Below are 10277 nucleotides of genomic sequence, written 5' to 3'. Positions count from 1 at the left end.
TGAAGGATTGGGCCACTTGTGAGTGCTTTGGCCCCCCCCCCCCCACCCTATGAGTCAACAGTGTTGCCAAGGGGTTATTAGATGTCTCAGAGTATGCTATGATGACCCTGTGATAAAATTGAAATTGAGTAGGTGGGCTACATTTGGTTTTGGTTTTATACTGGTTTAGAAACCTGTGTCTGAGTGATCAACAGCTAACTTGCTGCCACGTCTGCACAGTCCTGCTTTTCCCATTTTCCCCCCATTTCTCGCAGCCACACTCACCTCCCCAATGCTGTTCTCCATCCATCCACCAGTTACCCCCAGACTTTCACACAAGACCAAATCACCGGACTGTCATTAACCTACACACCTGTTTACACTTCTAATCATCAGCCCTGCAGTATATAACCTGCCCATTTCCCATCATTCCCTGCTAGATTTTCATTGTGGCTTTTGCTTTCCAACCACATGAGCCTGATTCTGATTTTTTTTGTTCTTACATAACATATCCCTCTTGAAACTACCATCCCGCTAATGACTTGTAATGCCTATTTTTGACCATTCCCTACATCCTGCCTGCTTACCTACTGTCTATTAATGGATCTACTCCATATTAGAACAACCCTCTCATGGGCATAAGTGAGGCCTGATACGACATTTTCTGTCTAAGCTAAATATAAAAAAATAAAAAAATCTTCATAAGTCATGCTGGGCTTACACCAAACGATTTTCACAGTCCCAGACTAAAAACTGAAAGTCTTTAGTAAATCTGGGAGTCTTACTGGAGTCACAGCGCGCTCCCGTCATCCCGATCGTTAAGTGTAAGGTAGTAATCGGCGCTGTTTCTTATCAGTCTTTTCCTAATCTTGGGTTTGCGATCATATCAAACGTGTTTGATATTATCGCAAGTCGCAGTGACGTAACACAATCAACAACCAATAGATGAGCGGGTCCAGACCGGCAGAAAAACCACTTCGACAGGAAAAAGTAACATCACAATAATGTCAGAAAACTCAATCCTAAATACAAATATAGAGATGTATTATATTTATGGCCACAAGCGGGATTTTGGGGGCGCTGTTTCTTAGTAAGAAGAACAGTAAGCAGACCCAGTTAAAATGTATAAATAAATGTATACATAAATAAGTAATAAATAATTGATGATGAATGTGTGATTAACTAAATGAAAGTTGATAGAGCTGATAAGTATAATTATTCAATTAAACAAATAATTAAATAGGACATAAATGTATATCATGAATTCTTTTCTACAGTTTCCTTTCCTTTATTCTTCCTTATATCTATTTTACTTTTTTAATTTTAACTTTTCATGTCAGAAAAACAGAAACCCCTTTTCAGCTTTGTGAGGGGCATTTTGTGGCGTCTTCTTTTCTTTTTCTTTTTTCAACACAAACCACTGCACACACAAATATTGCATGGTAGGTAAAAAAAAAAGCTAAAGAAAATCTAGTTGTAGTCTTGTAAATAGTGATCCTGCAAGATTCACAGTCTTTGTAGAATCTCAGTCTGAGACTAGGCTGGGACTAAAAACTCTAAACACTTGTCTTTAGATGTGAGCAGGTGTGAGCTGATAGTCTTGCAGGAGTCTTTCCAAATCTTTTCAAAGTCTTCTGGTGTATAGGTAGCATTAATTAACAAATAAGTGATGATGACGAAATCCAGAGTCCTCATTCCCTATGTGCATAAAACATTGTGACAGCAGAGAGCATTGCCTGGAAAAGTTTTAATCAAGAAATAAACATTTAAAAATAAATCTTACATAGAAAAATACTAAACCTATAAACAGCAACAAGCCTAACTAAACAGCACAACATGCATCTCTAGACTGAACCGCACTTATGATGCAAATTTCTGCATTTCATTTTGTTTCTCCTGCACCACATGTCAGATTTTGATTCTTCTACCCAAATTACTGAGAAACCAGGAAATATAACAAGTGTTATTGAATTCCATGTGCTATGTTTAAATCCAGGTTACTCAAGACCCAGATTAATACAATAGTGATAAAAGAGAAAGAGATAAAGGCAATGTACAAGCCGAACAGCAGACGGTCAACAACTATCCCAATCATTTCCCATTCCTGCTCGGTTTTGCTTCCCTGGAAGTGTTTGTCCATCTGGCCGCGGATGGCCGTGAGATCTCTGTTCAGCTTCCTCAGTTCATCAAGGACCGGGTCCAGAGGGGTCTTTTCTGGAGGTATATTACTAGAAAAGTTCTGCAGATCTTTCGAAGGGACGATGCTTCCTGGATATGTAGAAAAATATATAATACATAGAGCTATATATATATATATATATTAATGAATCAACAACTCTTAAGACATCCTGTATGAAAATGTAGAAATAAAATTAAGCAATTGTGTCTTTGCGAAGCTGCAATTTCACAATTGTTGTTTGGTGGCAAAAGAAGTAGCAGCAACGTTAGTGACAAAAAAACATAAAAAAATCTATAAATATAATGATGAAGGTATTATACCCCTTGGAGGCTGCTGAAGGCAGACTGTGATGCGGTTGCTCTTCTTTATTGGAGGAAGACAAACGATAACAGCTAGATATCGTAGCACGAGGACTCTGAGCCAGTGAGGCACAGGACTGTACTGGCTGGAGCTGAACTGGATATTAGTGATAAAAACTGTCTCCAACAGGCTGGCCACCATCAGAGCGAAACTGATGGAGAAGAAAACGTCTGCGGGATTAAACAAAAAAAAAAATTAAATATCAAAGAGACACTTTTTATTCAAACTTCATTCATCAAGACAGAGCAGAGAACCATCATAGGACAGGTTATAATTAGGCAACGATGGCATCTGTTTTATTTTAATTTACTTTTATGACAGGTGTCACTCACTCATTAGAGGTGTTGACCCTCCAGTGACAGGCAGCAGATCGTTCATGATAAGCAGGAAGACGGTGTAGCCCAGGATGAGGGTCATTTTGAATGCAGAACGGTCCACACTGTGGGGAGGCAGCAGGAAGCTGAAGAGGTCCAATGTGATGAGGAAGCAGCTGGGGATCAGCAGGTTCACCACGTAGAGGATTGGCCTACGTCTCAAAATTATCTTGGGATGACAAACAAGAACAAAGCCTCAAGTTTTTAGGCAGAATTGATGATATAGTACATTATATCTTTGATAAAAGACTTTACCCACAAGGCTGACCTGCTTCACTAGCTCCATCACTGCTTTTGTTCTAATTTGTGTTTTTAGGTGTTCCCCAAAGATCCATCACAAGCCCTCCTTTTTTTCCCTCTTAGCATGCTAACTATAAAATAATATAAAAATCCAACAGAAACATCCTCTGCCACCACTTCTTTGATTTCGAAAGCTTTTGCTGAATTGCCTTACTGTTGGAGTGTCCAGCACCTTTTCAACTATAATGTTTTTTTAAAAAATCTTTCTTGTTTTAAAATTAACTTATTTTGTCTCAATTTAACTGGTCTATTTATTTCAATATAATTATTGAAAAAAATATTCAGGTTTTATTTTTTTCTCTCTTGAAATGAGGCCTAATTTTGTATATTTGACTGAAATTGACCAAAAATAAAGAACAAGATATGAAAATTAAATATCAATTTGTCGGTCATGTGTTGCCTTAAAAGGTGAAAAAAGGTTGTTAATATTTTTTTTATACATGTCCTAAAACCAGTCTAATGTCATGGGGTCCTTTTTGACCCCTGAGGACCATGGGTGCTATAAAAATGTATAAAACACAAAAAAATGTATGAAGAAAGTTGAAATTTATATTATCTATAAAGGATACAGAGGAGCACATATGCTGATAATTTCAAGCAATACTATGAAAGTAAACCTATATTAATCATATGTTGAAAATTATTTGGCCCCGGACCACAGGAGGGTTAATGTTGTGAAAGTTCAATTTAGGTTTTGCTTAAGCTTAGGTACCCAAATCACTTTGGCTAAGGTTTTGAGAAAATGAAAGGGTTAGGCCTAAAGAACACTATTTCCGGACATAACTTCAGACCATGTAACTCCACCAGCCCTGTAGCCGCTACAAGGGTTTTAACATTACATTATCTGTCAGTGAACAAAATCTAGAAGCAACACCTCAAATAATGAAAAAGGGATTTGAAATAGATCAACTGGTACTCATCATATGAATACAGAATAAAATAAAATTGCTTACATAGTATGTGACATCAGAGAAGCTTCCTTCTTGTAACATCACGGTAGTAGAACCTGCTTTAATATCCACTAGCTCCCACTCCCCTTTGGTCTGTAGGACTTGCTTGGACTCCTCCAGGATCTCCTCCACTGTGGTGCCTGGAAACATTCGTATGTCTCCAACTGGAATAACATTTAAGGAAAGATTTCCCATATTAGATGCCCAGTCTGTGTGGAGTGTTGCTTGTGATGGAACAAAATACAGTGAAGTCGTCAGCATAAAAGTTGAGTTCATGGGTGCTCAGGCCCTAAGATATTCACATGAATATATGTAAACCTACTTTTGTCGTTATTGAAAATCCATATGAAACTCTTAAACTTACAAGTGACATCTATTCAGTGCATTCTACTCCAAGCACAAATCTGCCATAATTATAATGACACTGAATGTGCGGTGGACATACAGTTCAGAGACCATATTATATTTGGAAGTTAGAAACAGACTTACTTAAGTGTAGATATGAGTTAAAGGTCAGGGTGCAATTTTGGACATCGAAGGGGAAAGTGTAGATCACTAATCTGCAGGTGCTGACCACTCTGACCGGCTTATCATCATATACATGACCAGTGTTGTACAAGTAGACATAGGGAGTGCGGGGAGATACATCCTCATCCATGCTGTAAAAGAACAGTATGAAAAAAACAGCTGTGAGCTGACTCTTTTTCAAGATTGTCTGAAAAAACAACTAATAAAACCGTCAAGTATTTATTATTCTAATTGTTATTTCTAAAATAACCGGTATATGATCAAAAGAAGCATGAAAGTTGAACCAGTATGACCCAACCAGCACAACAGTGATGAAGGCAAAGAGATAGAGATCCTGTCAGATAACACTTATATTGATGGTGTGATTTGATTTCTTTTGTAATGAATGAACAATATTACAGACTATGAACATTCTTATTACTTACAACTCTGTGATTTGGACGTCTGGGACCCAAAGCTTTTCTCGAGGGATAGAGATTCTTGCAGTTCCACATTCCTCCTCATCCCAGCTGAGTCCCGCTATATCCCACTCCTACATTAAACAGAGCATCTACATGTGATGTACAACTGAGAAAATGCAGACAATTTCACTGAACGTCCCAAAGGCACTGTGAGTATAGCTGCAGCCAACATTTTCCCATTTGTTTCTCTGATAACTTTTTAAATATAAACGTCTGGTGGTTGAAATCCTTAATTTAACTTCAAATTCATAGGAAAGTTTGATGCTGTACTAATTTTTTTTTGTTATTTATGTAAAAAAAAGAAGAGAAAACATCCCATGAAAAGACCGCAACCAACAATATACAGATTTTTTGTGTACTTGGGGAGATTAAACCCATGTAGTAGAAAATATGAATGCTTTTAGTCCCATTTACAACATGGGTTAGTGGTGCACTTCACCCTCTTGTTACCAAAATGAGTATTACAACAACAAACATCCTTATGAAAAAAAGAATACGAAAAAAGACCTCCTGGCAAAAAAAATAAATCCACATTTTCTTAAGTGTAAACACATATGCTGACATATGCTTCTTCAAGGAATTCTCTCGGCTTTTATTTCACCATCCATTCATCAGCTGCCCCCTTTTACAGCTGTCACCTCGCTCCCTCATTCACCTGCCCACCGGTTTCCTCTTTCCCTCATTAACCCTGTCAGTATTTATATCAGCAAACTTCCCCCAGTCAGCTGCCAGATTGTCACTGTTGCTTTTCTTGCTGCTTTCCATGGTGTCAAGCCTCTAATACCCTGTTACTCTGGTGCCATTGGGCCTCTTCCTTCGCCAATTACACATTAAATATTTAGGCAAATGTTCTGCTACCGTTAATCTATCCCTACCTAGTTCTAAAACTCACATTACTTTTGGGGTTGATATAATTCATTTGTGTTTTTGACATTCACATGAATTTGACATTTGTGATGTATAGCACAAACAACTACCGAATAAATTTTCAGTCCTTCAGATTGGATCACCTTCCTGTGTCACATGCAGGCTTATTGGAATATGCTGCCCTCTGAGTCTGTCTACCCATGACTTGAGAGCTTCCTTTAGGTTTGCCATATTTTTCGTGCAATCCAAGAAAGCAGATGATCAGATCAGAGGGTCAATACGACTATATTCAGACAATATGACAAAAATAATATTTTTTGTAAACCCAAAATACACGTATGAACCAGAGAATGAGCATCATATGTCCCCTCTAAAAAGTTTTAGACAATTTTCTGATGAGTTCATATTTTGTCAGTTCTTTGGAAACTTACCAGGACTTGCCATAGGAATATTGTCAAAGATTGGGCTTTTTCATTCTAGGAATGAGACAAATTTATGATGATTAATTACAAATAAAATGTATTAACAGTATACTTAGTTGTTTTAATCCATATATCAATTGTCATAGGCTTATCGCGGGGGCAGCAGGCTAAGCAAAGCATTCCAGACACCCCTCACCCCAGCCACAACGTCCAGCTCCTCCTGGGGAACTCTGAGGTATTACCAAGCCAGGCAAGAGATATGATCCCTCCAGCGTGTTTTGGGTCTTGCCCAGGGCCTCCTATTAGGTTGAGATGCCCGGAACAACTCTTTCTGGAGATGCCAGAAAGGCATTTTTACCAGATGCCTGAATCACCTCAGCTGGCTCCTTTTGACATGATGGAGCAGAGGCTCTACTCCTGAGCTGCTCCGCCTATCTCTAAGGCTGAGCCCAGGCAACCTACGAACTAAAATCATTTCAGCCACTCATGTCCATAGGTGAGGGTTGGAACATAGATGGACTGGTAAATCAGGAGCTTTGCTAAGGCTGACAAGACACTGAAAAGGCTTATCAGCCATGACAGCCTAACAGTGTCCAGAGCCTTCAGCATCTCAGGGCAAATCTTATCCAACCCTGGCTTCCACAAAGGACATGTTGACAGGATTCAGGAGTTCCTCAAAGTGTTCTTTCCTGCGTCCAACAGTATCCCCAGGTCGGGTCATCAGGTCTCCTCCCCCACTAAACAAAGCTTGAAAGAAGCCCTGCTTTCCCTTCCTGAGTCATTTGACGATTTCCTAGAATCTCCTTGAGGCTGACTGAAAGTTCTCCTCCATAGCCTCCTTGAATTCTTCCCACACTTCAGCAACCACTGCAGCTGCCGCCCTTCTGGCCAAACAGTACCTGTCTGCTGCTTCCGGAGACCCCTGGGCCAGCCAAGCTCCGTCTTCAACTTGACGGCCTCCCTCACTGTTGGTGTCCAACAGTGGGTTCTTATGTTACTGTCACGACAGTCACAAACAACTTACAGGGAAAATTTCTTTGGAGGTGGAAGTTGAAAATCTTGCAGATAGGGGCCTCTGCTAGACATTCCCTCACCCTCACTACACATTTGGGTTTGCCAGATCTGTTCAGCAGCTTCCTGCGCGACCTGATCCAACTCAACCCCAGAAGGTGATCAGTTGACAACTCTGTTCCTCTTGTCACCCAATTGTCCCAAGGCAGCAGATCTGATGATACAATAACAAAATTGATCTTTGGCCTACAGTGCTCTGGTACCAATTAAACTTATGGGCAACTCTTTGCTCAAAACTGTGTTTATTATGGCCAATCCATTATTAACACAGAAGTCCATGACAATACCACTCAGGTTCCGATCAGGCAGGCCGTTCCTCCGAGTCACCCCCCTCCAAGTTACACCATTGTTGCCCATGTGAGCGTTGAAATCCGCCAGAAGAACTATAAAGTCCCCAGGCGGTATTTCCTTCTAGGACTCACATAGAGACTCCAAGAAGGCTGGGTACTCCAAGCTGCTGTTCGGTGTATAGGCACAGACTACAGTCAGAGAATTTATCCTTGCGACTTGCAGAGGCAGACAGGCAAAGAGGTGACCCTCTTGTTCCTCTGGGAAAACTCCAACCAGTGGAGCTCAGCCAGGGACTTGTGTGTATTGCCACACTTGCCCCGTGACTGTCGTCCTGGGCAATACCAGAAAAGGAGAGAGAGTCCAGCTTTTCTCCAAGAGTTTGGTTTCTGGAGCCCAAGCCATGCGTGGAGTTGACCCCAACTAAATCTAGCCCAAAACAATCCATCTCCCGCACAAGCTCGGGCTCCTTCCCTAACAACAAGGTGAAATTCCACGTCCCCAGAGCCAACTGCTGAAGCCAGGGGTCAGCACGCCCAGATACCTGCCTTTGCCTGCTGCCCGGCTCACAATGCACCCGACCCCTATGCCCAGCCCCGTGCAACTTACCACTCCTAAAATTCCCAACACAGTTATAGTAAGGGTTATGTTCAGCGGTTCTGAAAAGCTTTTGACAGGTCGCAGTAGTTTTCTAGGAAATAATTCCTTCTCAAATGCATCAAACAAGGCTTCAGGAGTCGGGCTGGTACAGTTCAATGCTGCAACAAAACCTGCATTCAAGAAGAGAAAGAAAAAAACAGAAGTAATGAGATAGACAAAATTAATGGATATTCCTTTTATTTGTAGTTTCTCAAAAGCAGATCCTTCTTTTTATGCATTACAGAATAAGACTAAACACATGCTTACAAGCCTACATGGTACAAGGTTTTCAGCACTTACATCCACAAATCCATTCATTTTGTTGCTTACTCTGTTTACTCCACACACACACACACACACACACACACACACACACACACACACACACACACACTCTCTCACTAGTGCACTTACTGTTATAAAACTAATAGCCATACATTTAATGTTTAAATGCAAAGCAACTATCATCATCTTATAAAACCCTACTATCATGTATTAATTTTGTATTTTATACAGTGGCTTTTCTATAACTTGTTGACATATGAAAAAAAAAAAGAGTTTATTTGGTATGGGTAAACTTATTTTGTGTGTACATATATATTCATCTTGAAAGTGTTTCCATGAGAATATGTTTCTTCCAGACAATCTAACACCTTTTAACGCATCATCTTTCTATATTTTATTGCTAATTTGGTAGATGATCAATATTCTTTCTTTCTTACCGTGAAGCAGTGAAAAACAGATGAAGATGAGCTCAGCTGTCTTTACTCCTGTCATCTTGTCTGTGTCACCTCAACGACTCTCATAACTCGTCCTTTATATTTTAAACCAAAATGTCAACAGCCTGGAAAAAAAATCTATTGTCCTGTTTCTGATTGGCTCAACTCAACTCAACTGACAACTCTTCCTTCTGAGTTATTTGCATGGCTGTGTTGTTTGTCTAAGAGTTGCACATTTTTAATTATACTGCCTAAACAGGGATGTCTGATGTCAGTTTACAACCGTTTACTCTTAGCATGCAACCAGATTAGACCTTAATTACTCTGTGCTGCGTTCAAATTCTTTCAAAGTCTTTTCTTGTGTTTTAGTGCTGCATATTTCAGTACAGTCCTTTGTTCATACACTTAGGGGGAAAAAGCAAACAGAGGAACCATGAATAAGTTCAGGTTTCTTGACACATCAAGAGCAGAATGATTGCTGCAGGTAAAATGGTTTGTTGAAACATGCAAATAGTTGGTGCTTGAGCCATGTGTAACACACGAAAACAGTCTTGGTGTGCATGTGTTGTTACATATTTCTTTCAAATTAAACATTTGAGTCAACTATCAAGTTACCTTTATGCTTATTAAAGGTATTTGTGTCATGGTGCATACTGTTCTATCAAACCAAGTGCCTGTTTTGGTTTTTCTGTAGTTTGTGAGCATCCTGCTAAATTTATTTACATATTGTTTCTTTGTAATTCTCATTTATATTCATAAAAATAAATTAAGAGTTCAAATATCCTACGTTTGAGTAGCCCTTGAACTTCACATCCTTTCTTGCTTTTTTTTGCATGCCAGCAGCTTTCTGAGTACACTAGGAACAGTGAGTACAGGCAATGTTTGTTTCATGAGCTCCAACCAGCACACCAATGTTGTGGTACAGCAAATGAGTAATAAAATCCTGGGTAATTTTGTTTTGTTTATTTCTATGGTAAATGTAAATGGTAAATTGACTGCACTTATCAAATCAAATCAAAATCAAATCAAAATTACTTTATCTATCCCCAAGGGGAAATTGAGTTTGTCTGGTAACTCTGTGTCACACTCTGACTCTGAGTGAGGGTATGTTGCCGTTTGGCATACTGGAAAAATTCCCCC

At 39.6% G+C, this 10277-nt stretch overlaps 1 protein-coding gene across 1 annotated transcript; it reads right to left on the bottom strand.

The window, feature by feature from the left end:
• Positions 1-1773: 1773 nt before the first annotated feature.
• Positions 1774-9195, bottom strand: LOC131978152 (5-hydroxytryptamine receptor 3A-like). Its single transcript, XM_059341678.1, has 9 exons — positions 9141-9195; positions 8389-8549; positions 6430-6474; positions 5096-5202; positions 4632-4801; positions 4146-4306; positions 2851-3061; positions 2479-2688; positions 1774-2247 (listed from the first exon to the last, which is right to left on the bottom strand). Exons 1-9 carry the CDS (start codon positions 9193-9195, stop codon positions 1943-1945), a joined length of 1425 nt encoding a protein of 474 aa, XP_059197661.1. The 3' UTR covers positions 1774-1942.
• Between the last annotated feature and the right edge of the window lie 1082 nt (positions 9196-10277).

Source organism: Centropristis striata, chromosome 9, assembly GCF_030273125.1.
Source record: "Centropristis striata isolate RG_2023a ecotype Rhode Island chromosome 9, C.striata_1.0, whole genome shotgun sequence".
NCBI classification, from domain to species: Eukaryota; Metazoa; Chordata; class Actinopteri; order Perciformes; family Serranidae; genus Centropristis; species Centropristis striata.
Note: the sequence above shows the minus strand (reverse complement) of the source record. Positions and strands in the feature narration are given on the sequence as shown.